Source organism: Typopeltis vanoorti, chromosome 20 (assembly GCF_054136105.1).
Source record: "Typopeltis vanoorti isolate ZY-2024b chromosome 20, IOZ_Tvanoo_1.0, whole genome shotgun sequence".
NCBI classification, from domain to species: domain Eukaryota; kingdom Metazoa; phylum Arthropoda; class Arachnida; order Uropygi; family Thelyphonidae; genus Typopeltis; species Typopeltis vanoorti.
This window is the reverse complement of record NC_143568.1, coordinates 79100290-79124882: the sequence shown is the minus strand read 5'-3', so window position 1 is coordinate 79124882 and position 24593 is coordinate 79100290. Positions and strand designations below refer to the sequence as shown.

At 35.6% G+C, this 24593-nt stretch overlaps 1 protein-coding gene across 2 annotated transcripts in view; it reads left to right on the top strand.

Annotated features, from left to right (window-relative positions):
* The first annotated feature begins 2094 nt into the window (after positions 1-2094).
* The window catches only part of LOC150095589 (protein OPI10 homolog), an 89562-nt gene continuing 67063 nt past the window's right edge, over positions 2095-24593 (top strand). For both annotated transcript variants that reach the window (XM_090409853.1, XM_090409852.1), the window contains exon 1: positions 2095-2290. In XM_090409853.1, coding sequence (XP_090265979.1) covers positions 2255-2290 — 36 coding nt within the window. In that variant the 5' untranslated portion in view covers positions 2095-2254. The remainder of the gene's footprint in view (positions 2291-24593) is intronic.

The following is a 24593-nucleotide window of genomic DNA, read 5'->3' as shown; positions in this document are numbered from 1 at the left end:
CATGTTAAATAGTAACGACCCAAAACAGATCCTTGGTGCACACCATTCGTATCTTTCTTCGTCTGAGATATTGTTGCCTCATACATAATTTGCTGATAATACCTGTTGAACAACAAACCTCCAGTCCAGTACATTAATCCAACCATATCCGTTCCGGTTTAACTACCAGCTTGTTCTGTGACAATCCATCAAAATCTAAATATACTACTAAAGGAAGAGCTATACGGCTTCATTTCGGTGATATTAAATTACATAGGCAAAATGGATACTAGATCCAACATTATTTCAAAACCGAATCTTTATGGAAACTATGAAAATTGACCTGAGAGCAAACGAGAGTACAATCCTCGGTATCCCTGAGTTACCTTAGCTTGCACTACTTAACATGACCGCTGCCCAAGAATCCATATATTTGCCTTAAATTACTTAAATATAAAGAGCTAATAAGCTTCATTTCGGCAATGAAAACATTACTTAAATTAAGGGGATATTAAATCCCATCTGGCATATATTTGCCTTTTATTAGTGCATTTGATAAAGGTTTAACTGGCCTGACAGCTGTTTCAAGCTGGTTGGTTATCTTCAGAGACCAGGCAGAAACCTTAAGAGAGCAAAAACTCTCGGTCGGTGGTAAAAGTAATTACTAAAGGAAGAGCCATAAGACTTTATTTTGGTGATGTAAAATTACATAGGCAAAGTGGAGACCAGATCCAACATTATTTCATGTCTTTTAAGTAGTGCAAGCTAGGGGTAAATCGGGGATGCCGAGGATTGTAATTTCATAAGTTCTCTCGTGAACTTACGAAACTTTCATAATTTCTATAAACATTCGGCTTTGAAATAATGTTGGATCTGGTATGTGATTTAGTAATTACAAAAAATACATTTCTCTGACATTTAGATTTCGTTTGTACTGAACGAGAGTATTTGCTCTCTTAAGATTTTCCTTTGGGAGAACAATTTGAGTCTCAGGGCTTGGTGTTTTCAGGCGTGACCTCCATCGTTGCTGTGGAGGTGAATGATTCCCCAGAATATGAGCGTTCTGCTCAGTGGTAGGATGAGCCTGTCACTGAGTAGAACCACCGCTGAGTTGGACGATCCTTCGGTCATTCATTTAAAGCGGTCAGGGGAGGGTCGCCTAATTTTTAAAGGGGGGGACTTTACTTATACAGTGCCTTAAGAGTGCTGTTGAGTATCCGGGGATTGGTTTTTTCGGCGTGGCCTCTATCGGGGCCGTGTCGAGTGCCTTTTCCTGGAATATGAGGGGTTCTGCTCAGTGGTAGGGCGAGCCTATCATTCAGTAGAACCACCGTTGAATTAAAAGATCGGGTCACTCGTTGAGTTAAGAGTGATCTGGTGAGTGGTCGTTTAGTTTTTGGAGAAACTCCCTTTATTTACATAGTGAGAGTGCTGTTGAGCATCCGAGGATTTGGGTCAGTTGGGGTGGCCTGTATCGAGGTTACCTCGGCAGATACTTTTCCATGGGATATGAGCGGTTCTGCTTAGTGGTAGAATGCATTTGTCACTGAGCAGAGGCGCCGATATATATTAAATGATCCTTCAGGTTGCTCATTGTTTGGCGACCTGAGGGATCGCTCGAATTTTTGGAAAGACGACTCCTGCACATAAACAGGCCTGGTCTCTGAAGAGAACCAACCAGTTCGAAACAGCTGTCAAGCCAGTGAAACCTTTATCAAATGCACTAATAAAAGGCGAATATATGGACGCTTGGGTAGCAGTCATGTATTTTAAGCATTGCAAGTTAAGGCAACACAGGGATGCCGAGGGTGGTATTCTAGTAAGCTCTCAGGTCAGCTTCATAGTTTCTATGAACATTCGGCTTTGAAATAATGTTGGATCTAGTATCCACTTTGCCTATATAAATATACTGCTGTTATTGTCTATTTAGTTTCCTTCATTTCAATGCACTTTTTTTTTTTATATTCGCTTCCTCTCTCTCTCTCTCTTTAAAGTAGTAACCCCCCCCCCTTCCTACGTACCTATTCAATTTTAGTTACCAACCTGTTAATTTATGAAATAATCAGAATATTTTGGTTTAACCGTACGGTCTCGCTCGATACTGGCGTCCAGTTTTGTTGAATATTGGTTTGTGTACTCCCGTGTTGGTAGCGTGTGTTTTTGTTAATCTCCCCGGAGATATTATGTATTATAAACATTAAAAGTAAAATAAAATATCGTTTCGTTTTCTGAACATGTACAAATAAAGTATTGTTAGCTATCAAAATTGCTGAGAATGGCAATGTTTGGAGTTATCGTTTCTGGACGTTTGGTAAGTCTTATCATCATTGAATACATCTAAGTTGTTTTGCTGCTCTGTGGCACTTTATTTTGATATATATGATATTTCAGATTTGTTATATTATGCGATTAACGATTATTTTTTTACCAAAATGACATTTGGAGAAACTGAAGTAACTTCCTTTTTGTTGTCAAATGATAAAATGAAGTATTCTAAGAGTACATAAATTTGCAGAGGATCACTTTGATAACGTCATTTAAATTGGTTTTACAGTTTGTAAACAGTCCTCCGCATTGCTGGATTTCGCGGTAAAGTGATTAAGTCATGTGAACATCCATTAATACTGAGAGTAAAAAGAAAATCTCACTTATAGGAACTTTTTTTTTTAGTATTTGCTCGTTATATTTTAATATACTTATGGAGTTTTAATAACAGCGATATTTGGTTAAGCTTTTTTTTTTTTTTTTTTTTTTTTTTTTTTTAATATTTCGAATAACTTTGATCCATAAAATAAATGTTTAGAGTTACATGGTATGCACTGAAAAGAATGGCTATACTGGGATGCTAATAAGATTCCCATTTATGGATACCCTATATGCTACCTGTTATCATTCAGGCGATTCCTATCTGTTGACACTGGCTACACTTGAAAATATCAGAAATGATTACTTTTCGTTATACAAGCAAAGTTGTCTGCAGCTTGACATGGCAATTTTAACATTGATAAGACTGTTAAAAACAACTGAAGAGAAACCATTTTAAATATTTGTAATAGAAAGAAACTTTTAAAAAAAAAGTAATTACAAAGATGATATAAAGAATTTGCCAAGAAATAATTATGAAGTTTCATCATTTTTTGATAATACAGCCAAGGTTTTATATCTAGTAAAATATGCAGTGAGTATTGCCAGTGAAACTGAAACTGCAAAATAATAAATAAATAGGAACTTCTCACAGCTTATATCCAAAATGCTCTGTCAGGCTGATTGGCTAGGAGAATGGCATATCTTTTCTTCTACCAAAAGATTCTCCCTCATTAATGCAGTGGGTTTCAGTGTCATTATGTCATGATGCTGGTTGTGGATTGAGTCTTTATATAGTAGAAGAATTTCATTATCTGATATGCAAAGCACCTTGAAAGAATTTCATGTTTGGTCTGTAGAACGAGGTTTCTGGATTATGTAATTCTTAGCTTTTCCACATTAATGTATAATATAAAACCTCCATATACAATACCCTGCTTATCTTCATTGAACCAAGTAGCTTCGTAGCATTTAGTTGTGATGTCTAGTGAAATGTATCTGTCCTCTTCTTCAAGGAACTTTTCTAATGACTGATTTTAAGGAAAAGTTATTATTACAGCAATTCTGCATGTCAGCAGACAATGTGGCAGGCTTACTTAACTAGCATGTGTATCATATTGAACCTTGAAATCATTTACATTCCTTGCTTTCACAAGGAATTTTGGTAATACATTTCACATACCCATCTACATATGTGAGACCCATATTTCAAGTCACAAACTGTTTTTATGTTAATAAAAATATTATATCTGCCACCTCAAATAGCAATAGGATAACAAAGAACAACAGATTACTATCTTTCAATAGTTATTAAGAAAAAAAAGTAAATAAATTACAGTCTGTAAAATGGAATTTGAGTTTGCCTGAAATTTTCATATAGTTTATGAGAAATGAAGCAAAATAGATAATCATTTTGCTTTATATTATATATATATTATATATAAGGATGTCAGAGTATTTGGCCTAGTCTTAGGATCAGAAGAGCTATCCATAACTAAGGTTGACACATTGCCTCCGATTGGAAAGTGACCATGCAGTCTTGGGAGATTGTTAAACATGAGGAATATTCTGGCAAGAAAGGGTATATGTGGAACTACAAGGCAGGTGATTATGACAAGCTTAGGAGGAAGCTTGAAGCTGCCATGGCATAAAACACTACAGTCAAAGATGTTAGTAGTGCATGGGAGATAGTTAAGGGTCATTTAGAGCAGCGCTTCCCAAACTGTGGGCTGCGGCCCCCTTGGGAGCCGTAGGTTTTGTTGAGGGGGTCCGTGAAATAATGAAAAATTCAAAATGTTTTAAGACTAAATAGATTTTTTTATCTTAAAAGAAACATATTTAATTTTTATTATTTATTTTTTTTTTCATTATTTTTTATATTTTAATGAAAAAAAATCACACATTGATGCTGGTTCACAAATTTTGCTTCCTTATATTTCGGCACTTAATGAATATTAGTAAATATATGCTTATTCATATAAGTTATATTTCAAAGCAGAAATCTCAGAATTTCAGTTTCAAATATTTCACCTGATATTGACTTTTTGTGTAGCAGTATGGAAACACATCCATCACATTAAATTGTTATTAAACTTCTTTTATGTTTTTAATTCTTTCTTTATTACTAATCATTTTATGTTTCATGTGCTTGTACTGCAAATGTACAATAACAATATATCTATATAAAAATATGAGATAATGTGCCATGTCAAATGTGTATGTAAGATTCTAGAAATGTAATATTTGCATTTAATTTTTGCAATATTCGCTGTGTATGTTTTGTATTGAATATAAATACAATAAATATTAAAATCATATATATCTATATTACGATTTTTTTTCGTGGGGGGGGGGGGACTGAAATATTTAAATTTTTCCAAAGGGAGCCCTGACATCTAGAAGTTTGGGAAGCAATATTAAATTGTATACCTAAGGTAAGGAGGGTTATTCAGGTAGGAATTAGTGACTGATGATGGTCAAGGTGACAGAAGTAAATAAAATAGTTGAGTTATTGAGTGACCAGTTTACAAGAGTACATCATCAAAGTGAGGTTGCTGCTGTAACATATGTGACAGACACTGATATAGAAACGGAGATGGATGAATTGGAACTGTTCTTAGGATATTGCATAATTTCAATGTAGCTACAGCTGTGAGATTAGATGGGATATCAGCTAGGGTTTTGTGAGAATGTGCAAGGAAATTGGAAATGCCTGTGACTAGGCTCTTCTTATGTCCCCTGAAAGAGGACAAAATAATTCCCTTGCATAAGGGAGGTTATAAGATTGCAGTAACAAACTAGAGACCAATCAGTATCTCTGGCATAGGGGTAAAAGTGCTGAAAAAATTGGTCAGTCAAAAAGAGAATTCAAGAATGGGTGGATAAAATCATGATACTATATGAGGGGCAACATAGTTTTATGAAAGCACTCATGCCTTAGTAATTTACTAACTTTTTATAAGGGAGTAACAGCTGAGTTGGATAACGGAAGTGACTACGCTGAAGACAACCCCCGAGAATTCTATCAGTATGCTGCAAGCAAAAGAAAGAATAACTCTACTAAATGCAGATGGCATGAGGGAAATGACTACATGACGATTCTGCTGGATTATGCAAAGGCATTTGACATAATGCATAAAGCATTTTACCATTTTAGTCTGGACCCCCCCCCCCCCCCCCGCATATATGGGCTCCCAAAAATACATAAAGAAAATGTGCCATTACCTCCCATAGTGGATGTCATTGATTTCCCCACTTACAAACTAGCCAAGCATTTAGCCAAAGCGCTCTCACACTATACTGGCAATACACCATCACACATAAAAAATTCAGTCCACTTCAAAGCCAGTATAGAAAACCTTACACTCCAACATAATGACACAATGGTCAGTTTTGATATCTCCTCCTTATTCACGAATGTCCCCCTCAAAGAAACCGTAGCGCTAATCCAAGCTAAATTTCCTCCTGATATCTCAGCCCTATTTCAGTTTACAATGAACTCAGGCTATTTCGTTTGGCAGGAAAAATTCTACAAACAGATAGAGGGAACAGCCATGGGTTCACCACTTTTCCCACCATTGGCCAACTTTTTATGGAGACTTTTGAAGAGAAAGCCTTAAACTCAGCCCCACAAAAACCTACCATATGGCTTCGCTACGTTGATGATGTGTTCGCTATTTGGCCACATGGCCTGGATTCACTCCTCTTCTTCCTAACACACTTTAACAACCAACACCCTAGAATCAAGTTCACCCTGGAAAAAGAGGAAAACAATAACCTCCCCTTCCTAGACACACTAGTCACCTGCCAACCTGATGGAACCTTGGTTTTCTCAGTTTATAGAAAACTCACCCATACAGGCAGATACATTTGCCAACAATCCCATCACCCCCCCCCCCCTTCACAACAATATGGAGTTATTAAGACACTATTCAACAGGGCAAAAATAATTTGTTCAAATGATCAAGCCCTAACCACTGAACTAAATCATATCCGTGACACTTTCTCAGCCAATGGCTACCCCCCTCCCCCAAAAAAAAAAGAATTAAAAAAAATACTTAAACCAGTTATCCACAACCCACCTTCCCCCCCCCCCCCCTTCACAAAAAAGATTACTCTAAATCCATCACCATTCCCTACATCCGAGGCACCTCGGAAAAAATCAACAAAATCTTAAAAAAATATGACTTGACCATTTGTTACAGACCATATAGAAAATTAGTATCCCTTATCCACTCCACTAAAGACCAACCACTTCCCCTAGCCCTACCTGGTCTAAAGGAAGTGGTTGGTCTTTGTATACCAGGCTTTCTATGCCAGGTCCCTTGCAGCTGTAAATTGTCCTACTTTGGCCAAACAGGCAAGACAGCAAATATCAGAATCTCAGAACACAAGGATTACATCCGATTTCACCAGTACAGCCACTTTGGGCTTGCAGACCACGCTCTGGATACTCGCCACAGAATAAGATGGAAGAAAGCCACAGTAATACACTGCAGCAAGTTCAAATATGAAAGACTATTCATGGAATCAGCCTCAGCCCTTAGGAACATGCCAAACCTCAACAAATTTGGATGCATGAGACTGCCCCAAATTTGGGAAACATTTATCAGAAGAACTTCAGCCCAAAGGCCAAGAACTACCAATATAGCCCAGCAGGGGGCACCATCAGGACTTTAGGAAAACGGTAGCTTCCTAGCTTCGGTTCTCATTTGCTGTTATGTAGTACTTGCATGCACTTGTCTTTGTATTAAGTTCCCAAGAAGATGGCAATGTGATGTTTGCCGAAATATCGGAAAGTATATATTAAAGTTTATTTAATTTATATTTCTAGTGTCCGCTGTCAATTCCTTAATTATTAGTTAACAATGTTACCATTGAACTAGACAAAGATAATGGATACACCATGATACTTTTGGATACTGCTAAGGCTTTTGACAGGATACAGTATGGTAGACTGTTGCATATATTGGAGAATATGGGTGTGGGTATAGAATATTAGCATGAATAAGAGGATGGCTGACTGATAGATCAAAACGTGGCATCTACAGAGGATGTGAGTCTGCAAGATGTAAGGTAACCAGTGGTATACCACAAGGATTAGTGCTTGGTCCACTGTTATTCATTAATAATATTGGAAAGGATTTGACAAGCGGCATACAGCTATTTGTTGATGATGGAAAGATAGGTAGGATAATCAGGAATGCTGCTGATATGCAGTACTTGCAGAATGATTTGAATATTCTGTAATTGTGGGCATGGGAAAATGGATGTCAGTTCAATGTCAGTAAATGTCAAGTCATTCATTTCGGCGTGATTAGATATCCAATGTGGTATTATATTGGTGGGATTACGCTAGAAGAAACTGATGAAGCTAGGGATCTTGGAGTGTTAATAGAAATGAAGTTGAAGTTCAGGGACCATATAGCAAACATTGCAAATACTACTCAAAAGATAATTGCAATGCTGAAATGAACGTTTACATGTAAAGATAAGGATGTCATTTTGCCTCTTTACAAAGCCTTGATAAGATCTCATTTGGACTATTGTACACAGGTCTGGTCTCCTGGTGTCCTTTGTGATTCTGAACTGGCCTGTGGAGAGAGAGCAAAGGAGTGTGTTTAAAATTATATCAGGACTGTGGAATACAGATTATGAAGACACACTATAAATGGTAGAAAGAAGGGTGATATGATTGAGACCTACAAATTTTTGAAAGGGTGTACAGAATTTCAGTTGATGGAATTTTTGGAGGGTGGGGAAAGGAAATGAGGGCATCCTTGGATGCTGAGAATGAATGCTGCTAAGAAGGGGGGGTGAGTGCTAGATTTTTCTCTCATGAGGTGGTACATTATTGGAATGGATTGCCATTGGATTTTGTGAGTGCAAGCAGTGTGAATGAATTCAAGAATAAGTTCAAGATAGCTGGTGTGTAGTATGCGGCCTCCCTTGATGAGTCCCTGACTCCCTGGAGGTCTCTCTGTTATGCAAATTACAACAAATGAGGATGGATATGACACTGGTTATGTGGATAAGAGGATGACTGCTGGACAGATATAAAAAATTGGTATTTTTTTGGGGAAAAAAATAGCTTGTAATTTATTTATTTTACTTTTCTTCACATTAAATTGACACCCATTATCTTTTGCCCATACTGACAGCCTATTCAAATCGTCCTGTAACCTCTCCATATTGCCTTGCTATTACTCTACCTCATTTTACATCATCAGCAAACAACTGAATATTTCCTTTCAGGTTATTTCCTATATCATTTATGTACCAATTAAACAACAATGGTCCCAGCACTGAACCTTGGAACACACCACTAGTCTCTTGTTTTTGCCTTGATTCTGCCCATCCAATTTTATCAGTTGGAGTTCAAGGAAAGGTATGATAGGTTGTGTGGATAGTTTGGGTTTCCCACGTTGAATCTTTGGATTCCATGGAGGTGCCTGTATAATAATAATAATGATGTTTTAATGAATCTCCCCTCCTTCTACACCAAAAAAAAAAAAAAAAGGATGAAAGCCTATCATACATTAATGTGGACAGGATTTAATTATTTTATTTTATTTTATTTTTTTTTGACTGTGAGGATATTTCAGCTGTCTCTTTTCTCTGAGTAATTCCATGGACACTACTTCAGTGAACTAGCAATCATCATTTGTGCACTTTATGTTGGGCCAGTAAATCAAACAGTTGCATCAGCTGCCCAATATCAATTTTCAATCCAAATGCAACCCTGATCCTGCTTCTCCTTTTTCATTTGAATTGTTCCCCAGCAGCTACACCCTCCAACTCTTTCAGAATAATGTGAACAGATTACTTCTTTTTCATCACTTATACCTGACATGGCACTGATGTGCTATAGGTTCTTTATGTGATTTATGGAATTGTGATTAAGGAGAGAGAGAGAAAAAGAAAGGTATAATCCAGGATGACCTTGATCATCATGCTGCAGTTACTATTATGTATACTCTTAACCTCGCTACCGGCCGATGTGGATGAAATAGTGACACCAAATTGCACTTCTTATCCATGTTATTCAATGAGTGTTAGAGCTTCATATCCAGATTTAGCTGAACGTCTATAGACGTTGTGGCCGGTTGGGGGGTTAATAATGGTTTAAATTGCCACATTACTCTGTAGGGTAGTACAAACCTAACATCATAAAAGGGCCGTTGAGGGCATGCTTGACAACAATAATCTCTCTCTCCTAAACCCTGACAGTGACAACTTCCTCCACTTACCTACCCAAGCATTCAGTTCTGTCAGTCTGAGAATTTCTTCATCTCGCTTCCACTGTTTAAATGGGAAGTAGAAGATAACATATATGAGAGTCATCATATAGAGTGATATCCATTATGGATATCAAAATGGAAATAGATCAGGTTGATTAGAACATCATCTCATCATTGACAGAATTTGATTCTTCAGCAGTCAGCTCCTCCCTTACCAGTGAAGCAACAATAAATAATGTTATAGAGCATATAAATACAAGATATTACAACTCAAAACATTAAGTCAGTTTTAACATTTCTCTATACCATAGTGGAATTCAAAATGACAGTAGCAGCCAAGAAAGTTCAAAACAAAGCTTGAGATATCTTTGTAAATAGCCACTACAGTAAACTTAATTGCATTTGAATGTGCTTGCACCCAATTCCAATACCTTCTGCTGTTAGAACCAAAAGAATTCAGAGATCCAATTCATGTTGTCTTAGCAGATCAACCAATATACCAAATAGTCTAAGACAAAATGTGGAAAACAAAGGGCAGATATATCACCCAGTCATCTTTGATCCTGTGAGACAGAGTGGATGCAAAAATGCTAATTGAAGCATTTGCAAGTGCTCTCTGGGAAAGTTTTGCCAAAACATTGGCAACTACCTCTAACTCCCCCCCCTCCCCGGAAAAAAAAAAGGAATCTGTTGATGTGTTTTTTGAAGATCTAAGGTTATATTCATTGGGAAAAGGTATATGGAAAGACTGTTCCAGAGAACAAGGAAGAAAATGAGGAGTTGGTTTGATAAGTTTGGAGCTGAACCAAATGACTTTGCTATCTTTTGTCATTCTTGAAATATGAGGCTCACAGAGCCTTGACCATCTATCTTTTAGACTCATGTGCTTGCATATAGGTCAAATTTTTGCACAAAAACCGTGTGCATTTTTGCTGTAAACGGTATCTTATCCTGATCTAGGACAGACAGTAATTCAGTTGCAAACAGAAGCAATTTTATTTTGGGACTCAAATTTCACACAAAAAAAATCTGCCATTTCTACTTCATATGTCACTTATGAGATGAGTGCCAGAGAGCAGTGAACATCCTTCACATCCTAGCTTCCGCCTGAGATGCTGACAGATACTTTTTTGCTCCATTTATATTGGCATTTATTATGATTTGATTATGGTCGAAGTCAGGCGTGTTCATTCTATAAGAGGGCCAATATATGATGAGTGGTAGCATCACGGGTCGTACAATTTTAATATGTATGTGTCCAACGTATTCTTGGTATTTAGATGCATGGTGCTGTATGTAGTGGCGTTTGAGGTTATATTCCTTGTGCACAGACAATACTTGCAAGCACACAAGGCACTGTGGTTTGTTGTCGTTATTGTTTATAAACAGAAATTCATTTTCCCGTTTCTCCTGAAATTACTGTTTTCTTTACAGATCTTACGTTTCTTACTCATAGTACACAAAAGCTGAAGTAACTGACCAGGGGACACGAACTGCAACAATAACACTGTTAACTGTGAAACTGAGTCTCTGAAACTGATCACTGTAACTAGAGCAAAGCAAGTGACTTTCAATGATGCATTACAATAGAGCACATAGAAATCTACCACTCTCACTACTACAACTCGCACAGAGAAGCAGTAGATTTTATAAATTGAGTAATCTTTTTAAAGCAATTTTGATTCCGTGTTGAGAATATAAATTGTTTCTGTCATCAGAAATAATGAATATAACTAGTATATCAATCAGAAAATCTGTGGTCGAAACTAATAGCTAAGTTGATAATATATAATTTAATATAGTTTTTAATCTGCTGCGGGCTGCACAAAATCACGTTACGGGCCACATGCGGCCCGCAGGCCTGCTGTTGGCCACCTGTGGTCTAAGAATTTGCTTCTGCCAGAGACAGTGCCCTTTGTTGGATACTATACACCATTAATCTGAGCTGCATCTGGAACATTTTGAACATTACACCATTCCTAGTCTTTACATTGAAGTAAATTTGAAGTAAACTATCTTTGTCACTTTGATGTCTGTGACTGTCTTTACTGTATGCCACCAAAACAGAATTATGCTTAGCCATCATATGTGGACAAGTATTTTTTTTGTCTATGGTGGGAAAATTTGTACAATATCAGCCAGATTGCCATATCCCTTTGGTGATGTAAATCAAAGCATTTCTACAAGCTTATAACCTCTGAGTAGAATACTGCATGGAGGCTACTAAATAATGCTGCCACTATGGTGCAGCTGCATTCCATCATGCAATTTAGTTATATGTTCCACTCTTCCTCTTTCTCTCTTTTCAAACAACAGAGAGAGAGAGAGAGAGCAGAATACCTGTCTATACAGAAAGTTTAAAATTGGAGTATGGTGGAGTTTGTTGCTGTCTTTACAGACAGCATAATATCTAATCATATTCCCCTCCCCACACAGACAGACAACAGATGGTGAGAGGTTTGTAAAGTATTTGTTTATTCACTTTCAAGCATTCAAGGAATTAAGTTTGCATTAAAAAAGTACAAAATATATTAATGTGAAGAAGGACACCAGGAAACATGTCAGGTTCTAAGCTGGAGATATACAATATGTGGAAAAATATTACGTATATTATTATATTGAAATTATGTATCAGGTAATGTCATTTTTAGCATTAAGTTCTGAAAAGATATAAAAGATAAATCACATGCTATTTTAATCAAGTATATATTCTCTATTTGACCCAGTAATGCTCTTCCTATGCAACATTGTGAAGGCTTAATAATGTCATTTCTATAGAATCCAGGAGGTTTGGAGGCAAAGAAGTTGCACAGGCTCAATTTCAGTGCTTCTAATATATTGTATCGTTTTTCATTAATGAAATGTTGCAAACTTCAAAATACGAGGGTGGTCTGAAAAGTTCTCTGCCTCAACCATAGATGGCAACACAATGGGCAAGATTTTTTTTTTTTCTAAGTTGGTACATCTGTCATAAGCATCCATGTGAAATTTCAAGTCATTCTATCAAGTGGTTTGTTTTACACAGCTGTCTGAAGCAAAAGCATTGTCTGTATCCCTTGAAATAGATTAAATTGAGTATCGTGTCGTTATAAAATTCTTTGTAAAAGAAGATTTAATGCCAAAAGAAATTCATTTGAAGTTAATAAAAGTTTATGGGCACTCTTCTCCTTCATTTTCAACAATTAAGTAATGGGCTGCTGAGTTTAAATGTGGCCATACCAGTCTTGAAGATAATCCATGTGAAGGATGTCCAAAAAAGTGTAACAACACCAGAAATCATTGATCAAGTGCACAATATGGTATTGGATGACCAGTGAGTCAAAGTGCATGAAATTGCTGGGACTATAAGCATTTTAAAAGAGCATGTAAGATATATTTTGCATGAAGAATTGCAAATGAAAAAGCTTTGTGCAAGATGGGTACTGCGCTTGCTCACAGCATATCAAAAATACACTCTATGAAAATCTCTGAACAGTGCTTAATGGAGGAGAATTGGATTCACCATTACACACCAGAATCCAAACAGCAGTGAAAACAGTGAACAGAAGCTAGTTGTTTAGCTGGCTTCTGTCCACTGACAAAGTTGGTTCCATCAGCAGGAAAGGTCATGGCATCAGTGTTTTGGGATGCTAAAGGCGCTTTGTTTATTAATTATCTTGAAAAGGGGAAAACAATAATTCCAATCTTTTAACCTGACTAGACAAAAAAAAAAAAAAAAAAAAAAAAAATTCGTGAGAAAAGACCCGGTTTGCAGAAGAAAAAAATCATCTTTCATTAGGACAATGCACCTGCCCACAAAGGTGTTTTGGCAAAAGGAAAATTAAGGGATGTGTACTATGAATTGTTGGAAAATCCACCATATTCCCCAGATTTAGCTCCATCTGATTTCTATCTCTTCCCATAACTAAAACTCTTCCTCGCTGGTCAGCCTTTTTCTTCGAATCAAGAGGTAATTGCAGTTGCAGAGGGGTATTTTCCAGATCTTACTGAGAACTGCTACAGGGATGGGATAATGGCGCTGGAGCATTGTTGGAATAGATGTATTATTCTTAAGGGAGATTATGTTGAAAAATAAAATTTATTTTGAAATTATAAATTCGTATTTTCATTGTTAGGCCGAGAACTTTTCAGACCACCGTCGTAAATCTGAAGGTACACGATCAGGAGAATATGGAGGATGCAGAAGTTTTTCCTAGTTGAGTTCCTCAATTTTGATACAGGTGATTCTTGCACTATGAGGGCATGCATTATCATGGTGAAAAACAACACCCTTTCGACCCGAGTTGTTCACAGTATACTTCAGCTATGATTGTTTGGTTTAACAAGAACTTCACTGAGGGTGAAGGTCTTGTTTTGGCTGTGGTTTAGCATGTTTCCGTGAATAAACCGACTGCCTTTGGTGGTTAACATTCTTGCTAAGTGTCCAAGGGCAGTAGGATATTTTCCATCACCAGTGAAAAGTATCCACGTTTCTTCACCGGTGACTACATGACTCAAAAATGGAGATTGAATCTCTTGAGAATGAAGAGCAGTGCATATGTTGAAACATCCATACCACAGAAATGAATCTCACTGCCTTTGATGGCACAACAAAGACTTGATTCACTCAATCATCAATTACAGACAAACATAAAGCATGGAAATGTATCTCAAAGTGTGTGTGTTCCAAGTATAACTATAACATCGCACATTATAAGAATGTTTTCTAACTACAGGTATACTTCACTATCCATCAGTAGCACCTTGTACATATGCACTTCGACTGCAGCACCCCCCCCCCCAAGGAAAAAAATTAAAAAAATTAAATTTTGTTTGTGTTTATAAATAATAACAATGCTTACAACATTATATAAATGCAATACAACATGTTAAATGTTACAGCTTATGTTTCGACATTGACCGAATAGTTAATAATTGGAATTGTTTGATTAACACTTTAGATTATGAAACAAATGCACTCCGATCTAATGCAGTGTCGGAATTATCACATTCGGCCAATTGCAGCTAGACTAGCCAATATTTGTTTGCACTTGTCACTGCACATAACAAGTGAATCTTGTTTTGTGTCACTGCACATGACAAGTGTCACTACAGATAAATTGTATGCTTGCGTGCGTTATTTCTGTGAGATACAAAACTTTTATTATTGGTTTATGTTCTTGGAGAGGGTGAAATATTTTTGGTAAATCTTATTTTATTCTGTTAAAATAACATATAATTATTTATTATAGATACAGGGCTGATTATGATGAGTGTCACTGTTGAAAATATGAAAACAATTATGTTTTTCCAATTATCATTACATGAAAAATTATCGTTACACGAAACAAATGCACTATGCTCTAATGCAGTGTTGGAATTATCGTGTTCGGCCAATTAAAAATTTTCACCGGCTGCTACTGCTATCCATTGAGGATGCCTATGAAAAGTGCATTTGAAGAATAGCAAATTATTCTCATAAGAAATAAACTAATAGAGACAAGTATGTATGGAGACTTAAGAAATACACCATTCTCCGATATACATGAGCACTAATTATATTGCGACAGGATTGTTTCCTTTTATAAACTAATAATGCTATCTAAACATAATGCAAAATTGTGATAAGAAATATTTTTCTCTTAAAAGAAAAATAATGCATAATAATAATTGAAGTCGGCAGATGCTGTGTTACTAGTTTTGGTATTATATTTCAATGTATTTTTAGTGTTCATGGTATATACAGCACCAGAGGAACAAAATAAAGATATTATTTATTAATAGATAAGACATTTATTTTGTTTTTCTTCGTCTGATGTTTTATATTGCAAAGTAAAGCACTGCTATGAATAATCACCAACATCTAAGCCTTTCATTATGTCACCATAAATGTTTTGTTAAACTATCTTAAATTTTGTATCTAATGATTGTGTGTGTGTGTGTGTGTGTATGTGTGTGTGTGTGTGTGTTTCAAATGTATATAAAAGAGGCATAAAGAGTACAATTAAAATTACAGATTGCCATGATAGAGAAATTGTGGCCTGAATGCAGAACAAAGATGAAGTGATTCGATATAGGCACAGCGTGCTCCTTGAATTAGTGCACATCTCTACCAGAGCTGATGTGTTACATTTAAAAGCCAATAATATTCTTTCCTCCAATTTAATATGCTTCGGTGATGTTAATTGGGCAGCTGAAAGAAGTTACCAGTGGCAGATCCCAATGGAAAGAGAAGGATGAATCATGAATAGTGGAACAGCTAGGGCAATAGTGACATTTAGTGAAAAATTAGCAACCTGACTCTGAATCTGAATTGACAGATAGTAGGTTATACCTGTATTCAGCCTAACATGATTTATTTATTTATTTATTTTTTTTTTTTTTTCTGAGTGAGTATTGAAAGACAGAATATATAAGCATGTTTCTTAAAGCAGTATTCATTCTGGATAGTAATTGCATGTACATATGCTATCATCTTGAAAGGTTCTTTATTCTCTCATAGTTTAAGGAGAATATAAGTAGTCAACAAAAATTAACAAAAACTATTCCTTAACAGTAGATTATGTGAGAAATTTTATAAAAGTAATGGAGAAATACAACTTACAACTTTTTTTTGTAACACAAAATTTCTAATTACATTATTAGATTGATTTTACCTAATTTAGGTAAAAAAAAAAAATTGATTTTACCTAATAAAAGCATGAATAATAGTTTTCAATAGTTCAGTAATTTATAAATACAGTACTGTAATTTATTTACAAAAAATAAAAACATTTTAATTAAAAAAAGTATTTAAATTTAAATAATGTATAATTTATTAAATGTTAATGTATGTGATTCTTTGATTCCTAAAAGAAAACCACTTCAAAAACAGTATTTTATTAAACAACAAGAACAACAAAAAAAGTAGTTTATATTATAGTTTCCATTAACTTTGATGATTACCCATACAAACAAACACCTTGTGTACAGTTGGATGTAATGGAAACAAGTTTAATTTTGTTATTTAAATTAATTATTGTGGAGTACTTAATATCAAAGGAAGATTTAGGTTTTGATTTTTCATGCTTCTGAATCATTTTTTTCCCTCATAAATGAAGAAAAAAATTTCTTGGTCCCACTGAGATTCAGTACAGATCACATTTTTAAATTTGATGTTAAAATAAGCATTAAAATCTGCACATTAAAAATGACATATGACATGACTCATTTGACTGAGTTGACATTCTATAAAAAACCAGAACATTATTTTTATTATTCATATTATGTTACACAATGACTCTTTTTTGTTTTCAGTGTCATTGAAAATTAAAATATAGATTATTATTATTATACTGCCATCACACTTTCTTGGGAGTCTCTAGAATCTTCATAGGATATCACTTATGTTTAATTTCCTAAACCTGCCTGTTTGGGTGTCAGTATTATTCTTTCATAATCTTATATAGCTTTATTACATACATTCTTCTTTTCTAGTTTGCCAAGCTCACATTTTTAAAACTTGTCTCTACAATCAACATTCTATAAATTGTAGTGTGGCACTTCTGTAATTCTTCTGAAGTCAAAGCCTGTTATACAGAAAGTTGGTATATCATGTACGATCTTTATTGTCCCGTCTTATAATAATTTAAACATTCAAGTCAGATATACTGCTAATATTCTGCACTTTTTCCTCTGTCTAACACTGAATTTATTTTTGCCTGCATTTATCCTGAATATGGTCTAATAAGGTGATATTGCTGATTATTCATTTAATTATTTTTTTAAAGAGTTCTTTGAAAAAATGACTGAGTTGTCATTTTTTTAAATGACAACTCAGTCATGGTATTAATGGATGGACAAAGAGATAGTAAGTGGTAAATGATATTCATTACCTTTCATGAGATAACATCCCTGTTTAATAGAGACCTGAAATGCTTGACTAAGTTTCATGTTTGGTCTCTTAGATAGGGTTAGATTCTCAGTTAATCTAACCCTTGACTCATATGTGGTGCTAATTTGCACTATGGGTTTCCAGCAATTTAACTATCTTAGGCTGCTTTGCAGCCAGGCTATTTAAAAGGAACAGGTTTCTTAATGCAACTTAGTTATGTCACATATTACCTTAATAATCTTTATTGCTAAAGTGGCTTCTGAGTTTTTCTCCATTTCTAAGTTTTTGTTTTCTCTTGTTTCCTGACCATTTTTTTCATGATATTTATGTTTATTTTCTTGCTAAAGTTTTTCCATGAGTTTTTTTTTTTTTTTTTTTTGTTCAGTTAATAAGGCTGCTTTCATGTTTGTCTGTCTTTGCAGACAACTTCTGCACATGCATCTCCAGCTGCATTTTGCTAATGTTTTTTTAAGTTTTGCTATTCAGTCCCTAAGATGTGGTTCCTATTGTCATCACTTCTTCCCCCTCCCTACCCACAATACTCTTTGTCCATTTAAGGTCGCACTTCAACTTCAGTTCTTTATCAAAGTTATTACATTTCATGCAAGGAAGTTTGATAAAGAACTCTCAGTTCAAAGTTCTTTATCAAGATCTTTTAATTTGAACTCAATTTTCAAAGTTCTTGATAAATAACTTGCAATTCGATAAATGATTATCAAATTGAAAATCATGCATCCTGCTTGTAACTTAATATAAACATTTCCTATTAAAATACCCTACCCACCCATATGTTGTATCAAGGTTCATTCTGAACATATTGTCAAAAAATAATACTGGAATTGGTAAGACATGTTTCATTTCTTTTGTATTCTTTGCATTCATATTTATGCATAGCTTTATGTAATGTCCAAAGCAGAATCTTTTCACTGCTGAGAAAAAAAGAATCCTGTCAAACTTTTCTTGCTGACTTATTTTCAAATTTTCAAAAGAAAATTTGAAATTACATTACATTACCTGCTCTCATAACGCACTTAGGCAATGCATTCCAATCACTCACTAACAACTCTCCAAGTAAAAAATATACTCCTACAACTTCCAGGGATGGCCCCTCATTCTTCTGATCTTAACATTCACTTATACATTCCCATTTTATCACCCACATTATAGAAAACTACATCAATATATTCAGGAAACTACATAAAAAGGATGTAATAATATTTCCCATAATGGGGATAACCGAAGGCCATTAGATCTGTTTACAAGATTAGTTTCTTCCAAGAAAAAAAAAAAAAAACCCTCTGGTTAAGATGGTATATTCTTCTAGGCCAGGTTGTTTATGGAAGGATGTAAGATTTATGTTCCTCATGACAGATAGCTGCAGATCTGCCATATTGCAATCTCTAAGCCTGAAGATATTACTCGGATTCCACTCCTTTATATTAAAGGAATTTCTGAACATATAACTAAAGTTCTAAAACTTCTTAATATTGTAGTGCCCTTTTGTTCTGTCAGGAAGATTTCTGCTGCCCTTCCTTCACCTAAAGACAAGCTTTCCCTACTCAATTTTCCAGCTGTCTACCAGATATCATGCTCCTGAAGTTTGTCTTACTCTGGACAGTCTGGCAGATCTGCAGCTATCCATCCTGAGGAACATGAATTGAAACAGTCTGGTCTAGCTAAACATGACATCTTGACCAAACATAGATTTTTGGAGATAAACTTTTAAATAGAAGTAGATTCCTCATTGAGCACTTTATATAAAGAGTGTTGAGAGACCTTTCTACACCGACCAAACTCGAACAGATTTGATGGCCTTCGGTTATCCCCTTTATGGGAAATATTACATCATTTCATGCAAATTCCTAATTATTATATTATTATAATTATATATATATATATATATATATGTGTGTGTGTGTGTGTAGAAGGTATTTTACCTTGGGTATAGTAAATGTTAAAAATACCAAGTAATTTTAAACCTGGTTTTACTCCATTTCCCAAGTAAGCAAACAGACAAACAAGTCAAGTTTGCTTGACTTGTTTGTCTGTTTGCAAGTGATGCAAGTCTAGCTGATCCTACAGATAGTGCAAGACCAAGGCAACTCGTAGTAAAGGTGGCATAAGCTCTGATCACTAATCTTAATATTTACCCTTAATGCCAAAACACATCTCCAAGAAGGGGATGTATGATGTTTTGTATTAAAGGCAAGGGGCCACTACCCAGACCGGTTTCGACCTTTATTGAGGTAGAATGGGAGTTCATGTCTCTCATCATAGGCCTTTGGAGAATAAAGCATGCTGAGGGTCAGCAAACAGTAAGAGAGGAGAATAATGAAAGATAGAGTAGGATAGTAGGAGGTAAAAGAGGCCTCAGTCAACCTGTTTAGCCTTATTTGGCTAATTGGTCTGTGACACATATTCTCAATTTATCTGTTCAAAAAAAAAAAGAAAATTTAACCATAAAAATTTTGACTAAAGTTCACTTATAAATTTATCCTTAATAATTTTGTCAGTTATCTATGAGGGAGGTCCGTTGACCCTGTTTTGAAAACAGTATTTTCAGTTAGAACTTTTTTTTTTTTTTTTTTTAAATACATAAAAATTAAAGGACTTAAGGTCCGGTTAGTTGAACTGAATGGGAACAAAATAAGGAACTTACAGACCTGGTACCACTGGGACTTAGAATGGGGTAGAAGACTGGCCCGGGAGATGCCGCTCACAAGGAGCAGCACTGCCTCGCAGTAAGCCTTCGCAGCCCGGGTTCTCAGATCTACCCCCCCTTATTTGGAGTAAAGGAAACTGTGCCAGCGAAAGCTTTGTGGCGAGGAAGAACAGAGTAGTTGTTACTTTTCCTAGGGAGAGTTAGGTGGAGTTTTGGAGATACTAAAGAAATACACAGGGCTTGATGCGTCCCTGTATTAGAAAGCATATTTTCGGTGGTTTGCAGTATTTGTTCACAAATTTAAAGTCGCCTAGTAGATGTCTCTCTTGCACAAGAAATTTAGGAAGATAAAAAAAGAAACCTTTCCTTATTCTTGCATACATTAAATTTGCGTCCCATACCTGGGATTTTTTCCGTACCTTCCAGATGTGATACTTTAAGACGTTAATTAAAAAGATGGCGAATTTTTGGGTCTTGTTGACTGGTGGCGGGAATTGCAGGTGTATGACCTCTTCTAGTGATAGCATCGGGATTCCCAGTGCTGTGCTCAGTCTTTGCCAGACGCGTTGGACTGGTGGGCAAAAATAAAAGAAATGCTCCACCGTTTCCACGCCCCCATTATTGAGGTCTCGTCAGTGGGAGCTAGGCTAGAAATATCAAGATTTAGTAATACAGAGCTTATAAGTATTTTACCAGAACAAGTTGCCATAAGGTGTTTTAACCTTATTAAATAAAAATCTCTGGAGGAGATATAAATGTAGAAGGTATTTTACCTTGGGTATAGTAAATGTTAAAAATACCAAGTAATTTTAAACCTGGTTTTACTCCATTTCCCATGCCTTAGACTTGCATCCCTTGCAGGTGCAAACTTGACTTGTTTGTCTGTTTGCTTACTTGGGAAATGCAGTAAAACCAGGTTTAAAATTACTTGGTATTTTTAACATACATATATATATATAAAATTAGGAATTTTAATGTCCATTTGTCCTATTAATGTTATAGAGATCATCATCATCATGAACCATGGGCTCACTGCCCAATGATGTCTGATGTCTGCTTCACTATCTTCTTCCACTTTTCTTTGTTCAATGCACAGTGTCGCAGTTTTTGTACACCCATTCCACACCAGTCTTTTATATCGTCTATCCATTCTCTGTATGGTCTACCTCTTCTGTTTAAGCCATCCAAAATACCAAACGTAAATGTCTTTATCTTTTGGTCCTCACTCATTCTACAGATGTGTCCAAATAATTGCAGCTTCTGTTTTATAATCTTCTGAATTAGATTTTGTTTTGGTTGTATCTTCTGATAGAGCTCTTCATTGGTGATTTTCTGTACCCATCCTATTCTTAGAATCTTCCTGTAACAAGTTCTTTCAAATGCCAAAATTCTTTTTTTTGATTCCTTATTCATTACCCACATTTCAGATCCATACAGTACACCGCTAAAGATGCATGTTTCCAGTACTCTTAGTTTTGTTTGCAGGCTGATCACTTTACTTTTCCAGATGTTATCCATAGCCTTCAGATTTGTAGTTTATGTTATGCAATATAAACTTCCCTTTGCAAACCTGATCTTTATTTCTTTTTTACAGTCCAAGTCATATGTCAGTTTATTTCCCAAATATGTGAATTGTTCTACATTTTCTATATCAGTTTCATCCACTTGTATCTTTTGTTGCATGTTCTTCTCACCAAATACCATTATCTTTGTTTTTTCCAAGTTCATAACAAGTCCGAATCTCTTCCCTTCCTCATTTAACAGTTTCAGTGTTTTTTATAGTTCTCTTTCATCTTCTTCAATAATAACAATGTCATCTGCAAATCTCAGATTGTTAATTCTCATTCCATGTACAGATATTCCTTTGGCATCTTCCTTCAGTTTGTCCATTGCTCTTTCTAAATGTGTGATGAAAATGCTTGGTGATATTGGATCTTCCTGTCTAGTACCTCTGCTTGTTTTAAACCATTTCCCCAAATCATCACCTTTTCTAACTGCTGTAACTGCATTCTGATAAACATCTTTTAATATAGTTATTAGTTTTTTATCAATTCCATATGATTCCAGAACTGCTAATGTCACTTTCTGGTCAGTACTGTCAAATACTTTCTGAAAATCAACATTTGTAGTTCTTTCCTTCCTAAATCCTGCTTGCTCGTCTGCAAGGTATGCTTCCAATTGTGTTCTCAATCTTTCTGTCAATATGATCATCACTTTACCAAGGTGACTTATCAAGGCAGTTGTTCTATAATTTTTACATGCAGCTTATATCCTTTCTTGTATAATGTTACTTATACTGATTTCATCCACTCCTCTGGCATTTTCCCTTCTTTCCATACCATATTACATAGTTGGTGCATTTCTGTAATGAACCAATCATGTAATATGTAATCATTTATGTTTCACCACCATATTTAATCATTTCTCCAGTAATGTTATCGTTACCAGGACTCTTGTTGTGTTTTAGCCGTCCTATTGCTTTTTTTACCTCTCCTCTTAAAATGTCCATATCATGCTCATTACCTGGTGGTGATATCTGCTTCAATTCTTTAGTCAGTTCTCCAACGCTATCTGAATCTAGTTTTTCTTCATATAACTCACTACAGTATCTTGTCCACCACTGTACAATTTTTTCTTTATTCATCAATACTTTGCCTTTTTCATCTTTAATTGTGGTCTGTTTTGGTTGCCACTTTCTATTAATGGTTCTGATCATTTTGTATACCTCCCTTGTTTTATGCTCTCCATAGTACTGTTCTATATTGTTGCATTGGGCTTCTAACCATTTCATCTTATCCATTCTGACTTCTTTTTTCACCTCATTACACTTTCTTCTATTTGTTCTGATGTATCCCTTCTTATCTTCAACATTCTTTTCTCCTGTACTAATTTCAGTGTTTCTTGTGTAATCCATTTCTTCTTGATCTCTTCTTCTGGTACTGTTTCTTCAACTGCATCTTCTATTACCTTCATTACTCTTTTCACTCTTAAATTCGAGTTTTTTTCTTTCTTCACACTTTTAAGTTTCTATTCTAACACTGTTCTGTACCTTCTTCCTATTTCTGCTTCACTTATTCATGCTGTATCTCTTCTATTTTGATGTTGGGGTTATATTTCTTTTTTAATTTCAACTTGATGTTTGCAATCACTAAACTGTGGTCGGAGTCTATATCCGCTCCTTGAAAAGTTCGACATTGCTGTACTGATGTTATCCATCTTCTTTTAATCATAATCACATCAATCATGTTTTTGGTTTTCCCATCATTTGGTCGGCACGTCCATTTTCTACACCCCTTTTGTTGGAACCTCGTGTTACAGATCATCATCTCGTGGTCCACAGCAAATTCTAACAATTTTTCTCCTCGTTCATTTGTTTCTCCGAAACCATATTTTCCCATGACTCTTTCCCAACCATCATTATCTATTCCAACTTTGGCATTCCAATCTCCTTCAATAATTAGCATATTTTGCTTTGGTTTGTTTCTATTGTCTATGTCAGATCTTTGTAGAATAAGTCAGTATCCTCATCTGTGCTGTCAGATGTGGGTGCATATATCTGGACTATTGATATGTTGAATGGTTTTGCCTGAAATCTTGCTACTATGATTCATTCATTGACTGGTTTGTAGCCTAACAGTGCCTCTCAAGCTCTTTTGCTAAGAAGGAAGCCAACTCCTGCTTCGTGCATGGTGTCATGTCCTGACCATATTACTTCGCATCCATTGATCTCTCCAGATGATGATGTTCATCTCATCTCTGCTAATCCTAGTATATCCCGCCGATATCTCTTCGTTTCCTCACGAAGCAGTTCTAATTTTCCTGACATCCAGAGTGTCCGCACATTCCATGTTCCTATTGATAACAGTTCTGTTAGTTTCAGTTTCTGTTTCCTTTCGGTATCCCACTTTTCGATCCAACCCCGATCGCTCGATTGGTATCGCGGGCCTTGTTTATCTGGGCGATGCCCGAGCTGGCATGTTGTAGCTGTTGATTTTATAGGCATCAGATAACAATCGTGTTTTTTCTTTACGGTCAGAGCATCGACACTCATGTGACCGACCCTCCTCCTTTATCCAGGCTTGGGACTGGCATTAGACCCCCTACGAATCCCATGGCGGAGTTATAGAGATGCTTTTTGAAAATTATTATTTACTTGTAATTTTAAATTGTATTCCATTTTCAGTGTTTTGAGGATGCCTATGATACATAGGCAAAAATTTTATAACTATTAAATTTATTTCATGTTAGTTTTAGTTTCTGTGTTTAATTTATCTAA